The sequence below is a fragment of the Arachis duranensis genome, chromosome 1, assembly GCF_000817695.3.
Source record: "Arachis duranensis cultivar V14167 chromosome 1, aradu.V14167.gnm2.J7QH, whole genome shotgun sequence".
NCBI classification, from domain to species: Eukaryota; Viridiplantae; Streptophyta; class Magnoliopsida; order Fabales; family Fabaceae; genus Arachis; species Arachis duranensis.
Window position 1 is genome coordinate 47,734,799 of NC_029772.3, and position 18,756 is coordinate 47,753,554.

At 32.4% G+C, this 18,756-nt stretch overlaps 1 protein-coding gene and 1 long non-coding RNA gene across 2 annotated transcripts; both read right to left on the reverse strand.

Annotated features, from left to right (window-relative positions):
• Positions 1–5,141: 5,141 nt before the first annotated feature.
• Positions 5,142–10,211, reverse strand: LOC107488000 (uncharacterized). Its single transcript, XM_016108698.3, has 8 exons — positions 9,839–10,211; positions 9,397–9,522; positions 8,604–8,702; positions 7,877–8,019; positions 7,349–7,457; positions 7,135–7,242; positions 5,825–5,965; positions 5,142–5,743 (listed from the first exon to the last, which is right to left on the reverse strand). Exons 1-8 carry the CDS (start codon positions 9,908–9,910, stop codon positions 5,336–5,338), a joined length of 1,206 nt encoding a protein of 401 aa, XP_015964184.1. The 5' UTR covers positions 9,911–10,211; the 3' UTR covers positions 5,142–5,335.
• A 2,156-nt stretch (positions 10,212–12,367) lies between these two features.
• On the reverse strand, positions 12,368–13,344 carry LOC110280241 (uncharacterized). Its single transcript, XR_002374519.2, has 3 exons — positions 13,243–13,344; positions 12,842–12,934; positions 12,368–12,509 (listed from the first exon to the last, which is right to left on the reverse strand). It is a non-coding gene; the product is annotated as an uncharacterized LOC110280241 (long non-coding RNA).
• Positions 13,345–18,756: the final 5,412 nt, after the last annotated feature.

Consider the following 18,756-nt stretch of genomic DNA (forward strand, 5'->3'; position numbering starts at 1 on the left):
TATTGGCGTAATATTGGGAATTCATGAATCCTAGATTGAACAAATTACAAGTATTTCTTAACTATTATTTTCTATCCATTCAAATGTTACATTCTGAATTAAACTATTATTAAGCACACCTGAGATCAAATTGGAGGTGCGATTCAGATGACCGAGCGTAAGTCCGTCTTGTTTAAGTACAATGTAAATATTTTTGGGCAGATGAACAAAATTATATATGAAAGAATTTGAAAGGAGCAAAAGTATATACCAAAAGTTGGTAAATATCAAAGTATCTTCCAAGATGATTTTTGATGGACAAAAGTGTCATGTTAGAAAGAGTTTGATATTTATAAATTTTTGGTGTGTATTTTTATCCATAAAAAATAATTTCAAAGTGTATTTTGATATGAAAAATGTTACTTGTGCAATAAAATTCAGTCTTCAATCAGACTTTAATATTATTTAATTATTTTTTAATTAAAACGTATTTTTATTTTTTAGATACATATTTATAATTAAGATTAATTTAAATTTTAAAAATTAAAATTTTTCTAACTTACTATCCGTTTCATAGTTAGTTATTGTTTCCTTCTTTTACGTTTCTTATTCCTTCTCTCTCTGTAATACGATTTTCTTTTTTTTTTCTATTCTTCTATCTCGTTCTTCGCTTCTTTCTTATAGTGGCCATAATTTGTTTTTCAATTGTAACACATCTAAAATTATTAACTTATATAGACAGTTTTTGAAATACATCCAAAATCATAAATCTAAAATTTAAATTTAAACATTAAAAAATAATTGTAACATATCTAAAATTATGAAATGATATACAAAATATTTCTAAAACACATTCAAAATCATAAATAAAAAATTTAAATTCTTGCAGTGGCTGTAATTGCAGATATAACAGTGTTGACAATTTGAGGATTGTGATTCTTTAAGTTGTTCTTCTATCTAATCTATCCTCCAATGCAAATTAGGATGTTGTACATGACATGCAAAATCAATGTGATTGAATAACTAAACAGATACATACGATTAACTATAAATCACTTTCTCTTAAATACATCCAAAATACCTGAGGTCCACTTCCGACAAAGAAGGATTAGCGACGCTAATGAGGACTAATGTGACAAGGAGTAGGACGAAGCGAGGCTGCGGCCTGAGCGGCGAGGAGGAAGGGATGCTAAGGACGAGCGAGGCAGATGATGGCGTTGCTTCTGAAGCGGAAGAACAGCGCTGGGGATGACGCAGCGGCGCCGAAGAGGACGGCGGCGTGTACGAATAATTACACGGACGAATTAAAATTTTTAATTTTACTGAATTTATATTTTTGGAAGTGTATTTAAACGATAATCGGTTAATAGTTAAAAATAATAAAACTGACAACAGAAATTTTAAATTTTAAATTTTAGTTTGTATTTTAGATGTGTATTCAATTTTAAAAAGACACTAAATCTATTTAAATGTGTTTGTTCTACTTTTTTAAATTATTATAATAAAAAGCTGAATATTATACAATTTTTAAAGGATATCTAGTTGAGTTATTTTGATATTTATAAATTTGTGTATTTTTATCCATATCAAACTTTCATGTATATTTTTGTTTATTTATTCAATTATTTTTTGACATTTTACAATAGACTCTTGGGTGGTGAAAGTTAGCTACAATTATTGTAATGCAATTTTGCTTTAAAAGGTGTAAGGTATAGTTAAAATTAAAATTTTTTATTTTTTATTATCTAACAATAATTTTTTATTTGAAAAACAAGACTCCTTATTAAGTAAGGAGTATTGCAATCTTTGTTAATTAAAAATTTTTAGTTCTTTATTTATTATATTTTATATCAATGATTTAGAATTTAGATTTAAAGTTTAGAATTTAGGATTTAAAATTTAGGGTTTAGGGTTTATAGTAATTATCAAAACTGAGTCAGTAATTGAACCAGTCAAACTACTAAGTCACTAGATTACTTGTTCAATCGGTTAACCTGATCATAATTAAATAATTATATAAAATTTTACTATTATCTTGATAATAAGTGTCTTTATTATTTTTATACTATAGTAACTATAATGTCTTATTTTAATAATTTATTAATTAGTTTATATCTATTATATTATTATATACTACAAGTCTACAACTATTTATTAAGAAGATATATTGTGATGAGTAAATTTTTTTTCTTAATTTATNACATTATCAAGTTATTATTATATATATAATAATTAGCACATACAGGAGCAAAGAATAACATAGCTTGGTGGCAAGCCACGTAGTCTTTAATGCTAAGGTTATGGGATTAAATCATTTCGCACTGGAGTACGGAGGACCTTCGGAGCGTTGGTTCACGGAACAACCCACCCCGGTTTCACGAGTTTTGGTTAAATTGGCTAGTTTCATGCGAGTTTTTGTCGAACCAGCCGGTTCTCAGTGATTCAATGGCTTGTTTGGTCCACGTTGCTATCCGAACCCTCCAGACCATCAATTCACCGATTTTCCAATCAAATTGATTGATTTGGTTTGGTTCTGATAACCATGGTTTAGAGTTTAGAGTTTAGAATTTAAGATTTAGATTTTAGAATTCAAGAACTATATTCGTTAGTTTCATCGGAGCACAGTAACATTCGCCCAAAAAAGTTTGATCAAATTAAAAATATTATCAAATAGTAAAAAATATTTTTACAATTTAGAAAGAAATTTTATCGCATTACTATTGTACTATCTATGTTATATGGATTGGAATGTTAGACAATAAAAAATAAGTATGATCATAATTTAATATGGCAGATGAGGATGTATGGATGCACAACCAAATAAGTATCGGACAAAATAAGAAACGAATATATAAAGGGTCACTCTAGTACAGAGGACCATCAGAGCGCTGGTTCACGGAATGACCTAGCCTGATTCACGGGTTTGGGTTGAATCGATTGATTTCATACAAGTTTCTGTCGAACCGGCCAGCTCTCAGCGGTTCGATTGCTTGTTCAGTTTGTGTTGCTACCCGAACTAGCCAAACCACAGGTTCACTGATTTTCTAATCAAACTGATCGATTCGATCCAGTTCTGATAACTATGGTTTAAAATTTAGGGTTTAGGATTTAAGATTTAGACTTTAAAATTCAAGAACTATACTTGTTAGTTTTGTCGGAGCACAGTGACATTGACCCAAAAAAAATTTGATCAAATTAAAAATATTATCAAATAGTAAAAAATATTTTTACAATTTAGGAAGAAATTTTATCGCATTACTATTGTACTACTACTATCTATCTTATATGGATTGGTGTGTTAGACAATAAAAAATGAGTATGATCATAAGTTAATATGGCAGCGATGAGGATGCTTGGATGCACAATCAAATAAGTATTGGACAAAATAAGAAACGAATATATAAAGGGTCACTCTAGTACGGAGGACCTTCAGACCGCTGCTGGTTCACGGAATGATCCGGTCCAATTCACGGGTTTGGGTTGAATTGGCCTATTTTCAGCGGTTCAATTGCTTGTTCGGTCCGTGTTGTTACCTGAACCAGCCAAACCACCAATTCACTAATTTTTCAATCAAACTGACCGATTCGATCTGGTTCTGATAACTATGGTTTAAAGTTTAGAATTTACGATTTAAGATTTAGACTTTAGAATTCAAGAATTATACTCGTTAGTTTCGTCGGACCACAGTGACATTTATCCAAAAAGAGTTTGATCAAATTAAAAATATTATCATATAATAAAAAATATTTTTACAATTTAGGGAGAAATTTTATCGCATTACTATTGTACTATCTATATTATATGGATTGAAGTGTTAGAGAATAAAAAATGAGTATGATCATAGTTTAATATGGCAACGATGAGAATGCTTGGATGCGTAACCAAATAAGTATTGAAGAAAGTAAGAAACGAATATGTAAAGGGTCACTATAATATGTCTATGTTACAGTGGCTATGGTATATTAAAAAATGTTGTTAAAAATTAAAGTAACACTTCTTTATTATTTAACAATGCTTTTTAAAAAAGTGTTGTTAAAAAAAAGTATTACCAATATATGAATAAAAATGTGATTTTAATTCTAACAATACTTCACAGCCATTGGAGTCACCATAAACATTATTGAAATTCACCATATACAAAAGTAAAAGTTGATGTAATATGTATTGTAGAAAAAATATAAAATTCTGTTTAGATAGTTTAGATATGTGAAAAGAAGACCAACACACCATCTTGTTAGGAGTATAGATTAGTGGAATCATATGGAAAATAACAAGAGATGAAAAGTGTTACGAGGCATATTTGAAACAGACTTATGAATAAATGGGCTTTATGAATGAAGTCGAAGGTGATGGTAAGGGCATAATGTGCCTTCACGTCAGCTCCAAGACGGTAGTTAGGGGATACTTGCAAGAGATTTTGATGTCTAAGTCAGTCAAAATTTAAGCAGGCTTATGAGATTGGAATTGAGAAATACTTTTAATAGGGTATTTATCGGGAAGAGTGATGATCCTGAATTTTTATTTATAGATAACGGATGATTTCTTCTTTTTATTACATGGAAGTTAACCCACGTTGTGTAAATATTCCTTTGTGAATAATAACTGAAGTAGTGAGAGGAGCAGTGACTTGCTTCCCAAGTCGAGTCAAACTCAGATCAGAATACTTGTGCCCTAAATAGGTTGGGTAGGATAATCCGGGTAACTCCTGGACTGTTCTCCTTTAGTCTAATTAGGTTTCATTGGATATATTTAAGAGGGTCATCAGTTTATGTTGGGTCATGACTTTAATTATTTAGACAATAGTATGAACAAAAGATGTAAAATAATTAAAAGAGACTACACAAAAGGCATAATGATATTATTTTATTTATGTAACCAATTCTACTTACTGCAAGACTTTGTTGTTGTAGTCTAATAATAATAAAAATGTGAATTTTATTTACACTTTTTAAATGTTACTAAAATTTCATAGTTACTGATTGTATAATACCATTCCAGGATTCACCTCTCTTAGGCTAGCTAGGGTGTTAAACCCTTTGGTTGGTTCACAGGTTAAGAGAATATAATGGTATGATCAATTTCCAATTGTAATAAAGAATAATTTGCAAAGATAAAGAAGCAGTAGGAAATTTAACGAGAATACGCTCCAACAAGAAGACAAATTGTACAGAACAACTCCCAATAACAGCCATGAAGTACAAACATGAAGCCACCAAATTTGATGGCTCACAGTTTTACATCTAAATTTCAAATAACTTACAGATGAACATATCTCACTGCACTATCCAAAGGTTCTCAGAAATCCAATTCACAAAAGAGGTCGATCTTAGATAACTTCCCACCTTAGATAACTTGCCTAAATTCCAAAGAATATGTCGATAATATACAATGAACTGATATAACGAAGAAGATAAAAAAGAACAGCATATTCCCACATGAAATGTACACAAGTTTCTGTAGGCACAGTGTGTTTTTCCTTTGTGAAACCACTGGGAAAGACATATAACGCAACTTGGTGATTCAAATGACAGCATTCTTCGCATTCGAGTGGCTGGTTATCTAAATTATTGGATCCCGTGCTTTCAGGGCTATGAGGTATCTCACGCTCAGTGGATGGATTTCCTGAAGTTCCCTCACCATCCTTACGTGACTTGTCTGTATCATCTCCATTTTTTTCTTTGCCGGAACTTCCTCCAAGACCATCTTTTGGAATATTATGAACCAAGTCTGGCCTAGCTTCCACACCGACACGCCTGAGGTGCAACTGCCATGATACAGGTAAAGTTCAAACGTAAATCCAAGAGCACAAGACTATCCCAAGTAAAAATGAGAATAGAACAGATACCTGAAGATGTAAATTGACCTCATCTGGCCGTGAAAGGAAAGGAAAATCTCCACCCGTTTTCAAATATGCACGTCTAGCCTCCGGATACCTTTCACTCAATTGGTCTTTAAGTAGTTGAGGAATTGCACAGTAATCATTGGTCTTTAAGAATGGAGCAAGACCATGTGGGAAAACAAGAAATTTTAGTTATGTAATATCTTAGACCATACTATTTGTGTCATAGTTGAAAGGCAAACCAGAAATTAGATGGGCTTATGCATACATATAGTTATGCTTTTTTCTTCATGAAGTGAAAAGTAATATGTATAGACTTTCTGGTGGAACATGATAATAACTGTTAGCAGAATTCCGCAGATCAACTAGAGGGTAGGGCTGTTATAGAACTCAGATCTGGTAATAAAACAGCATGCTGAAAAAAGTGGGCAATTTACTTAGATAAAATATTTTGATCCCAATATTACCCAAATATCTTAGTTGAAAACAGGTTACACATAATTCGCTGGAGGCAGAAACGGATTAGGAGGTTACTCTGCCACAAGCTACTTCGTTGGAGGCTGCAACAAATTACTTGGTGAAGCATGATTCGTGAGTAGTTCATTGTTGGCAGCAGCAAATTACTTTGGGATCATAATCCGTGGCTCCCCGCAGTGAATTATGAACAAAAAGGTGTTTTGTTTGAGGGAGCAACGAATTAGGGTGTTGAACGAATTAATTTTTAGTACATGTACGTATAAACGAACTTTTAGAGTATAATACTCCAAAATTTTTAAAATACAGTATAGTGGATTAAGTCATTAAATACAATTTTGGAATATTGTATCTTCTCAACAATACTCCCATCAGCTATACTGTATTTAAAAAATTTTAGAGTACTATATAATAAAAATTCGTGTATAAATACAAGTATTAAAAACTAATTCATTCAACGCTTTGAACCACTCTTTTGTTCATAATCCGCTGGTGAGAGCCACGAATTATGATCCCAAAGTAATTCGCTACTGCCAACAACAAACTACACACGAATCATGCTTCCTCAAGTAATTCATTGCAGCCTCCAACGAATTAGCTTGTGGTATAATATCCTCCTCATTCATTTCTACGTCCAGCGAATTAAGTGTTTTTTCGTAGTTTGTTCTTGGGCCGAATTATATACATTCGTAAAAGGACAAAAGTGTAACCTGTTTGCAATTAGGACATTTAGGTAATATTGAGATAAAAACATTTTATTTAAGTAAATTGCCCGAAAAAAGTAAAAGAAAACCTTTCAGAAAAGCGCATGCTGTAAACAAATTAAGAATGAGATGACATACATCCATTATGGTGATAGCTGAATCTGAAAGAAGAAGGGGGCCAACTGAAGCATCAGCTGTTGTCAACGACAGTCTGGAGGCCAGGTCTTCTCTTGAGAGTGTTTCCACCTGAATTACATCACACATCATAGAATCAATTTTACAAAACAAATTATCCTTTGCTTGGAAAATAGAAAAGCTTAGACAAATGCATCCTATGCGAGATAAAGGTTACCTGAGAAACAACAAAGTCAACTGAATCCGCAATAAATGGTTCATGGGGACCATCACGAATTCCTGTTAAAACGTATCGCTTAAGCAAAAAAGAGGGGGTCCAACTCGCACTGTAAAAGCAAAAGTAAAACCAGATCAGTTATAGGAAATCACTATATCAAACAGATAATGCAGAGTTAATTTACAGTTTGTGTTTAAACTTTGAAGAAGGTCAGGGTAAAGGAGGATTGTTCCAAGATCAGCAAGTGCTTAAATTAGTGTTTGTAGAAAATGGGAAATCTACTGGGAAAATTTGGGATAAATTGTCTTCCATCAAAAAATGAACTCATCATGTTACACGGCAATGTGACACAGTGCTTGCAGTCCTATTTTGTATAGACAAAACTGAACAAGGATGCTTTTGTTGCTAGAATTTTACTAGGTCAGAATATATTGCAGTTTATCATTCAAAAATTAAAAGGCCAATCACAGGTATTTGCTAGTTTTCAAAACTATAATTACTCTCTGCAATAGAATACAAGAAAATTACATTGGAGCCCATGGCATTGCAGCAGAGAAACTCCGTGTCTCCAAAAATGTGTTTGATAGAACCAAAGACCGAACTCTTCTTGGACGATGCAGTGCAAAAAGTTGTGCCAGGAACCCACCAAGTGATGTTCCATATAGATGTATCTATCACATAGATGGTAAATTAGAATACTAAATACTTTTTTCTCAAGTTATCTGAATCAACGAAAAATTACAAGTCATAGACAAATGTTTGGAAATAGATGTTTATGCTAGGAGGAGAGATATGCTGTAAAAGGTATTGAAAACATGTATGATGTGTATGATGCAGAATACATTTCATACTCAACAATGCATTAGCCCCCTAATGAAAGAGTTAATAATTGAAAGAATAAGGGAAAGATCAGGGTTAGTTATTATCAAATAGCCAGTTAATGTTGTAACAGACTTAGTTACTGATGCGACTGCAATAGTTCATATAAATAGGAGTCTTCCCAATATTTTGAGAGCCAAGGAATCTGGAATGTCCTACGGGAGCTGTGGGAGACTTCTGTTGAGTGCATCGAATTGTTTGATACCCATATAAGCATAAGGTGGCTTCAAAAGCAAATAATTTATATATTTTAACATTTAGATAGAGACATTTCATAAAATTTTATGATGTAAAGCAGCTGAAAATGTCAAAAAGTAAAAATCAATTTGACACACAAAAGTTAGAGGTAGAAAGCAGTGAAAATTTGAGATCATACATGGTGTACATCAATAGCATCCAAGAACTTTTCAAATACTTGAATCCACTCTGTATGATTCCATACACGAGGAATGTCAACAGATATGACACGGTAACCCTGCAAAAAGTGAAGACTTCGGTTATCCTTCCAAACTTGCAATTTATGAGAACTACTGAAGGTCTTTACAACCAAGAAATAAACTAAAACTGATCAAACTCCTATTAGAAGGTAATACTTGACAATAATATTTTGTTGCAAAGCAGTTCTATTCATTAAGAACTTTGTATGTATAGTCTTGCAAATGCATAATCACTCCCTTACTAGAGAGTGGAGTGGATGATTTACAAAGAAGGGGTTCACAATCTAAAAGTTGATATATATCATGAGTCACAACAAATATCTTTTTTAATGCATCTACAGAATCCAATTAATAACAGTTGGAATCAGTTTTCGTTACAAATTAACGCTGTAAATAGATAGTTAGTAGACCCTTTAATAAACCAACACATTAGCATCAGTGTTTGTTATGATTGAAACATGAAGTGATAGCTAGCAGACCCGTTAATTAATCAACAGAAGTTAACCGTTTACTACATTTCATGCAGTTGTCTGATGTCTCGGCTATTGCTCTCTCTCTCTTGTTTAGCCGAGCTGCTTCTTTTATTTATTTATTTGTAGTTAGTCAGGTCATTGTGTAGCTTATAAAGTCAAAGGGTTACATCAAGCTTGTAGATTTATGCATGAGTTTATGTCGATACACACTGGATAAACATAGTAAGACAAATATTTAGGCTGCTGCAATGTTCAGTACCTTCATGGACAACGACATGATCTGTTTGTAGTATACATCAGCTGTTCCAGCTGTTCCAGGGAGACAAATAAGTGGAGGCACAGCTTTTGGACCGAAATCATAATATCGCCATTGCTTCGTGCCAATCTGCAAGAAGAGCAAGTCCCCACTCAAATTAGGTATGAACTATCAACTATGAACTATGAATTACTCAAGCAGAATCTAACTAAGAATGCTGCAACATGATTATCATCCTGAAAACCTTGTAGGATTCAGGGCATGAACCAATCCATTTCAAACAAAAGGCATCCATGTAATCTAAATTCTACCACTACAAAGCGCCAATTTATTAATGCTATCAAAGAACATCGAATCACCAACAAAAAAGAAAAAATAGTAAGCTATGGAATAAAACCTAGAACCAAATCAGAACGATAATTGAAAAAATGGAAAAAGAACGCACGGGGATTTTGTGAAGAGGGACTTGAGACTTGAAGTGGATGTAATCACCGGGCGCCGAAAAGACGCCTTTCATGGCTGAATTCTTGAGCCGCCGCCGAAGAGGTTCCTATCAATCCAATCTTGCCCGCCGCATCAGCGATCCAAGGTTGGTACTTTCCTTCAATGGCGTTGAACTTCTTTGAAGGAACCGATCTTTGTACCCCTGTTTTGTTGCTCGTAACTGTTTCTTTTTGGTTCTTCAATTACAGCGATGCACTCTCACAACTCCAGAAACACTAGCAGACACAAAACCAATGCATTATTGGGATTGGAATGGACTCCAAATGCACTCTCAAATCACGCTCTGTACAATTATTATTATTTACATTCACAGTGGATACATGTGGAATAATTCCATTGCATACTTAATCAACGTTAGTCATTAGGGACATCGCACGTGCTATTTAGGCAAAACGATATAATTATTCCTCTCATTAGCTTTTCAGTGAAACGAAAAAGTTCGGTGTGACTAACTATTTCAATGCAAAAAAAAAAAAAAATCAATTTCTTTAGGTAGGCAACGAATAATAAACTGTAAATTTGGTTAATATGAATAACGGAGGGTCAGTCTAAAATCAACCCAAACATTTTGGGCACATCTGATGCACTATGTAATTAAGATCATTGGATTATGTTAAAAAACATCCAACGATTGAGATGATGTTAATTTAAAACTTTTTAAAAATTAAATTAAAGGATATAATATGTTTCAAAATTCTAAAAAGACCTCTCCTCTTTTTTAGTGTAAAACAAAATTCTCCCTGCCTGTCTGCTAATTTGGATAAGGCAGACTAAAACGAAACCCTATTTTATCTCTGTGTGCTAATTTGGGAAACGCTTCCTTGGACGAATGCCGACGACATCATCCCGAATGCTGGCGTTATCAATGTTAGTGCCAAGAAGGCCATGACACCGATGTTGTTGAGAACAACGGTGAAGGGGAAGAGCAAGATTACATAGTTTAGGTGACAAAAAGACACAGATGGGGATATAACCATGTGTTACTGTGGTCATTGACGCCCCGTTGGTGGTTTCGAGTTCCTTCTCAAATCTCATAAGAATTTTTTTAATGCCAATTTCTGAGAAATCACTTGTTAGATCTCAGTAGAACTACACTCAAGATTGTAATTACTATAATATGAAAAGCAAATTCAACAAAATCACAATTGCAGATTGTACGATAACAATTTTTTGTGTGCAAAGATTTAATCCTGGAAATTTTATGCTATATTACTGGAAGAAAGTTTAAAATAAGAATTTACATAGTACTTCATTCTATTTCTGATTATGTGGATATCAAAGGGGGTTTCATGGGTTGCAATTTTGTTGATTTTTTCATTATGATTCTATTATTTATAGAAGACGTTAATTACTTTATTGTGATTTTCCTCCTTTGTGTTAGAATAAATTATAATTTTCTATAGTTACTTACCTGTCTTGTTTCAATAATTAAATCTGAACAGTCAAATATAACAGCAAAACTATTCTGGTCAACTCCTTTGAGCCTTGCCATGAAAATTTGAAAATCCATTATTCTTGAAATATATCCCCTCTGACTATTATGTCACAAATGCTTCTTACTATACAGAGAACTAGGAAAAATAACTAAATGCATGAACATTAAGCTTGGTTCAGTATTCTCTCATTTTGACTTATTGGCTTGTTTTTATTTTTGTGTGGTTTAGGTCTATTAAACTTCTAATTTGGTGAGTCTAAGTTAAGTCCATGACAATAGAGGCATCAGAATCAAGAGTGAAATTTCATTCACCAATGGAGATTGGGAGCAGGTGGTCATAAAACCTTTTAGCATATTTTTGTTTCATTCTACTAATAAACTTTTGGCACAGCTGGAGCCTGAATTCCAACCACCAATATCAGAAGTGCTTCAAGCCTTAGTACGATTGCTGTAGCGAGCCAACATGAGCATGCGAACTACTTTTGAATCTGATCAAGGAGGATCCAATCGAGGGAGTAATGTACCCGCCATACATGATGATATGTGAATGGGAACATAATTCTTGTGTCATTCTTAAAAAGAAATGTAGTTATCAGTTATCACTATCTTCTGATGTACTAAGAAAATGGATGAAAGAATGTCTCAATTGTTATTTTATTAAATAATTTCATTTTATTTGAGCTAAAGAGTTCAGTTTTGTTATTAGGAACCTAGATGATTCTTTTTGTTCCATTTTTTATTTTTTATTATATTGAATTGGTTGTTTATGATTTTATGTGTATAGCTGAATTCAATAAATTTGGATAAATTAGGCACTTAGGCAGAGAACACAATCTCAAGTGTCAGAGTTTCTATTCTATCCTATAAATATTCTGCCCTGTTAGAGATCCGACTATTATGGAAAGAAATCTATAAGAATAATCTAGTTCCAAATTACACATTTTGGTACACTACTAACTTTGCTAACAAATTTTGAACTACAAAAAAATTATTAAGAATATGTTTATTATATAAATCAAACACAAGATTGAGTCAGGCCAGTTCAAAATTATTCTGTTACATCACAAACGGACCAGGCATAATTTTAAAGAAACATAAACAAAGGAATTTAAACTCTTCTTTGATTGATGCAATGGATGGTTGATGGTTCTGCTCCGCCTCATCATCATCATTTGCCCTTGAGATTTAAGAGACATAAACACAGAAATTGAACTAGAACATCATGAACAGAAACATAAACACAGAAATTGAAATTAAAATCATAAAAACAAATACCAAAATTTTTTAACCCTCATAAACAGAACCCAAAAAATTCAAATAAGCAAATAATCATAAAAAAACAAATAATTGAATGAAATGAATGAAATAAAATCATACAAAAAACCTTAACAAAAAAATAAATATAACAAAAAAAATAATTGAATGAATTCAATGAAACAGATTCATACAGCAAGAACATAAAAGGAACAAAAAAAATGAAATCAATCAATGAAGCAAATTCATATATACCTAAGTCTGAGGCTCCATTGAAACTCTGGAAGTAGAGCACCACAGTGCTGACGACGATGCTGACTCGCTGAGACCCACGCCACCACTCTGAGGCTGAAAACGAATGACGCGAAGAGAGAAGAGAGATATTGAGAATAATGAATGAGACAATAAGGTACTAGACCGAGGAGATACAGAAAAATATCATAGCTTCTTTCCACCATTTTTTTAATTGCTTTAAGTTCTGAATTGAAAAATTCTATGCAATTGACAAATCCAGGAACTCATTGATCAAACCCTAAATCAACTTCCAAACACAAATCACACTATTAACTCTACATTGACAAGTAAAAATATGATTTTTCTTTTCATAACATCGAAAAATCAAGTTAGAAATGAAGCACAATGTTGAGAGAGGAAACCTGAATTATAGCTCCAGTTGAACAGAGCAGAGCTTCAGGTGGCGATGGCGGTGAAGAAACACGTAGTCACGGTGGCAGAGGATGGAGAAAAATGTGAACTTAGGGTTGACTGGAGTGTGTACGAAGAGAAGCAAAAATGAAAGGAATATGTGGTAAATGTAAAAAAATAATAATTACTATTAAACCCCATATGAGGCATATTTATAAATTATTATTTGTGCACATTAGAAAAGCTCAAAAGAGTTGAGCTTATTATAGACAGACCCAATAATGGACTGTATTTTCGAGAATTCTTTTTTTAATATTGTATTATTAGGGAGTAAAATTTTTTGTGATGAATCAAATTGTGTATTAAACACTACTATAGTCATGTACGAAATGTTAGTGATATTTTCATATTTTGTGTTTCTTTAATTAAAATAATATTTTTTAACAAAACGTCAACAATATTTTGTGTTTTAATAATTAAAATAATTATTTTATTACAAAACGTCGCTGACGTTTTGTTCTTTCATAATTAATTTTTTTTTATTACAAAACGTCAATTATCACCACAATCCTATAGAATACTAAAATAATCAAATATTTTTGTGTTTTATATTAAAATTATTCATATATAAAAATTTTAGCCTATTTTCGATCTCCAAAAAATAAAAAAAAAACAATCTATCACAAATTATCTTTTTAAAAATATCTTTTCAAAAATCCAACTTTCACCTTTTACACTTTAATCATTCACTTTTTAACTCTTTTATGGTCGCATATCCCCTCCCTAAATTCTCATTGTGCCGTCGGTCCTTTCTCACCAGCCTGCTTCAGTGCAGCCGAGCTTCTTCTCTATCAAGTCGTTGGTTTATAATAAAAATAATCATCTATATACCTAGTAAAATAAATGGTTAAGTACTTTTTTTGTCCTTAAGGTGTTGGGTCACAATCAAAATCGTCCCCGACCTTTTTTTCTTATTAAAATCATTTTCAACGTTACAAAACGTTATAAAATCATCCTTTTGTCCATAAACGATATTTTTTTGGACAATTTTACTCTTAAAAATAAAAATAATAAACATGTAATCAAATGCAAATCCCTCTTTTCTTCCTTTCTCATTCACAACAACAACCCTTCATCTTCTTTTTCTTCATCTTTTTCTTCTCATAACAACCCTTCTTCTCATATCTTCTTTCTTCTTCATCTTCTTCTTCTCATTCACAACAACAACCCTTTATCTCCTTCATCATCTTCTTCTTCTTCATCTTCTTCATCTTCACTTCCACGCGATATAGAGAAGATATTACCAATTCATAATCCTAAACCACTACTACCCTAGCTACTATCTCCAACCCTTTTCTTTCCACTTGAACTTTCTCCCTTCTTTTATACTTAAAAAACTTACTACCTTCCAATACAGGTGCACCAAAACCAATAACCACAAAATAAATGACCAAAAATTTCAGATCAAACAATTCAATAATCATCAATTATGATTTTAGATCCAAAATCAGCAACAATAAAAATTATAGAATTGCAAATTAGTAAATGAAGGAGCAAGTCAAATTCAGAAACAATAGAACCATCTGTAACAAATAAAAACTTCATGCCAAAATTCAAAACTAAACCAAAAATATTTCAAATAATTAATGACACAAATTTAATCACAGAAGAGGAAAAGAGATAACTACATGAATAGATCTGGAACAAGGTGAGTTCCGGGAAGCAGAACAGAGAAATAGAGAAGTAGAACAGGAAGCAGAATAGATCAGAAAGGAAGCACGACGCTGCAAAGAGGCAGAACGGAGGCGCAATACTGCAGGAGGCAGAACGGAGGCACGGCGCTATAGGAGAGGAAGAACGCAGGCTGGTGCTGCGAGAGAAAGAGCGCGACGTTGAAGGAGTCGGCGCCAAAAGGAGAGTCAGAACGGGATTGAGTCGGCACCGAAAGAGAACGCCAGCAACAACTTCCTTTCTCGTCGGCGACGCCTTCTTCCTCTTCTTCTCTTCTTTTCCGTCTTCGTTCTCCACCCTCCCTCTGTTCTTTTCTTTGTTTTCTTGCTCTCCCTCCTCTCTGTGGTTGTTGAAAGAAAAAGAAGAAATGAGGGTTTAAAGGATGGATTTAAGATAAAGGGTATTTTTTCCAAAAATTAGGGGAAGGATGATTTTATAACCTTTTGTAACGTTGAGGAAGATTTTAATAACAAAAAAGGGTCGGGGACGATTTTGATTTGGACCCAAGACCTTAAGGACGAAAAAAGTACTTAACCCTTTTAACATCTAGCAAATTTTATTGTATTTACTTAAATCCAATCCAAATTAAATAAACATCTACTTTAAAATGAAAATAACCATCCACATATCTAGTAAAAATAAATATCCAACATAATTTTATCAAACATATTAAATTACTTACTCTAGTGCATCCATATCTCTATTTTATTATAATATTTTGATTATTTTCATTGGATGAACCGCTGTTCATCAATCATGGCTCATATCAGCACCAAAATTTTGGTCACAACTCATCATTTGGAAGTCGCACATACAGACGACAAAATCATAGCAATATTTCACTACTCTAATGCAGAAATGAACCGGTAGCATCTTTGATCAGAATGCGTGGTGCAACGCAGGGAAGAAGAGGACCAACAACAGTTTCGCTTGCATGGTCAATGTTTGCTGCGGCACGTAGGGGAGGAAGTTGTGATGGCGCGACAAGGGTGGGTTTATCTTCGTCCGGAACGCATGGTGCAACGCAGGGGAGAAGAGGACGAACGACGACTACGCTTGCATGATTGGTGGTTGTCGTAGTAGACGCATGGAAAAATTTGTGCGACGCAACGGAAGATACTAGGCGATGGCTAGTGAGAGAAGGAAAATGCGGCTAAAGAGAAAAGAAGGTTTTTTAATGTAAAATTAGGATTACTTGGGATAGTATTTTTTTAATGAATTTTTTAATTTTAAAATTAATTTTATTTTTTTAATTTATTATTCGCATTTTTTCACACTGACCGTATGAAAACTTTTTGATCCACAAAAGCTATACAAATTTCTGTTAGAGAAATTGTGCAGTAAAATTGTGAAGTGAATTGTATCATCTAATTACTAAGCTATGATGCATTAATCATTAGTGTTATATGTTCAAGGTTATTTGTATCCTTACTTTCAAAAACCATGTGAATGATGCTACAAAGCAACAGGACAACAGCATATCATTAATAGTACTAACCTTAGTCTTGCGAGCTAACTTTTCAATCTCTCAACTCCATAGTCACAATTAGGCAAGAGATGTGTTGGCCTTATCCTTTAAACTGAATCAAATTGATTTTTTAAATTAAGTAATATGTTTTACATTAGTCTTTAAGATGATAAAAAAATTTGCTATTAAACCCATATTGATATAGATTAGTTAATTTGAAGAATGAAGTTGATTCAACTAAAATTAGAACAATCTAAGTTAGGTAACCAATTAAGAGTGTAGTCAATGTTAACTATAGCGAATTAGTAATTTTTTTTTAGGATAAAGTATTTGTTTGGTCGCCATTAAATCGATAAAGAAAAAAGATATTTTTTAAAAAAATCTTTTCTTTAGCATATTTGAAAATTTTCTAATAATAAAAATAGAAGTACTAGAAAAATAAAAAAACATTGAGAAGTTACAATTTATATTTTTTTTTAAAAGATTTTTTTTCTTTTAAAAAAGATATTTTTCACATTTATTATGAACAAAAAGGTACTTAAAATCTTATTTTACCTAAACTACATGATAGATAAAAATATTTTTTTACATGAAATATCCAAACATAAAATCACTTTTACTTTTGTAAAAGATCTTCTAAAAAAATATCATTTAAAAAAAAGATCTTTTTCAAAAATGGCGTCAAAACAGGCCCAAAGTATATTTTTTGTCCCTAAAGTTTGACATACATTTTAAAAATACCTCTAAGTTTTATTTTATTTCAATTTTATCTTAAAAGATTTCGATTTGCATAAAATATACCGCTAATAGTTAAATTTTCAAAAAATTTAAGACCAATTCAATAACAATGTATGACAGTTATATTTGACTTACTTGTGTTGAAAATTGTTCTTATGAAATTGTAGTTGAATTAGTCCTAAATTTTTTGAAAAATGAGCGGTTAGGGGAATATTTGATGCAAATCGAAAATTTCTGAGACAAAATTGAAACAAAATAAAACTTAGGGATATTTTTGAAATTTTTTGCCAAACTTTAAGGACAAAAAGTATGTTTTACCCTTTTTTATTTTGATTTTTTTAAAGAAACGTAAATTTAAATTATCATGAAAAACATTCAAAACCTAATAAAAAAAGGTCCAAAATCTAAAAAAATATCTAACTCCAAATAATAACAAACATTCAAAATCATTTTAAAAACTTCAAAAATTATTTTAAAAATTTCTAATAAAAAAAACACCCAAAACTTAACAAAAAATGACATATTCAAAATCTTTTTAAAATTTCTAAACCTAACAAAACGAGACATTTAACAAAATATTGGAAAAAGAACATCTAAAAAACTAAAAAAAGAATCTTCTAAAACTATTACAAAATCCAAAAAGAAAAAATATCCAAAACATAAAAAAAAAGAAATATCCAAAACTTAGAAGAAAGAAACGTCCAAAACTTAATAAAAAATATTCAAGATCTAAAAAAAATATAACACCAAATAATAACAAACATCCAAAAATATTGTGAAACCATTTTAAAAGCTCATTTGAAAATTCCAAAAATCATTTTAAAACTTTCAAAATCTTTAAAAAAAATTTTAATAAAAAAACATCCGAAACTTAATAAAAAGAAACATAAAAACCTAACAAAAACAAGATATCCAAAATCTTTTTAAAATTTCAAAACTTAACAAAACGAGACATCCAACAAAATATTGAGTTATTAAAAGATATTATCCAAAACCCAAAAAGAAGAAACATATTCTAAACATAAGAAAAGAAAACATTCAAAACTAGTAAAAAGAATCATCCAAAACCAAGTAAAGGAAGAAAAGAAGCAGCACAGCTATTTTGTGCTCTTCGTAGAGGATGTGTGATCTGCAGCCTTATTCTTTGTTGAAACACGAGCGATGCGGCGGCTTCGCGAAGGAGGCATTACAGTGGCCAATCACCGAAGGAGGAAGGGCGTCGGTGGTCGGCAGCACAGAGCAATGGCAGTGTCACTCACTGTTCTGTGCTACGTGCGTGCGGCGACGGAAGGGACGTTGTGTCTGTGTGTGCGGCAGTGAGAGGGCATTGCATTGGCAACGGGAGGGCGCGACATGCATGTAGACGGCAGAGGGAGGCCATTGCGTGCCTACAGCGGTGGTCGGCGATAGTGACAGTGATGCCCACGCGACTATAGAAAGAGGGATAAGGATTTGTGTTATTGTTTCTTTCATTGTGTACGGTCAATCATGGTTCTAAAAACCAGACCGGATTGGTCGGTCGAACTGGTCTAACCGTAAACCAGCAGTATTAATGGTCCGCTTAGTCATGTAAAATCGCTAGTTAAAA

Excerpts from the sequence above, each read along its gene's own strand:
- LOC107488000 (XM_016108698.3), bottom strand. The coding sequence starts at position 9,910 with ATGAAAGGCGTCTTTTCGGCGCCCGGTGATTACATCCACTTCAAGTCT. Across the intron at positions 8,703-9,396 it reads TCATGTCGTTGTCCATGAAG|GGTTACCGTGTCATATCTGT; the intron begins GTACTGAACATT and ends CACTTTTTGCAG. Across the intron at positions 8,020-8,603 it reads ATGCTATTGATGTACACCAT|ATACATCTATATGGAACATC; the intron begins GTATGATCTCAA and ends TCTATGTGATAG.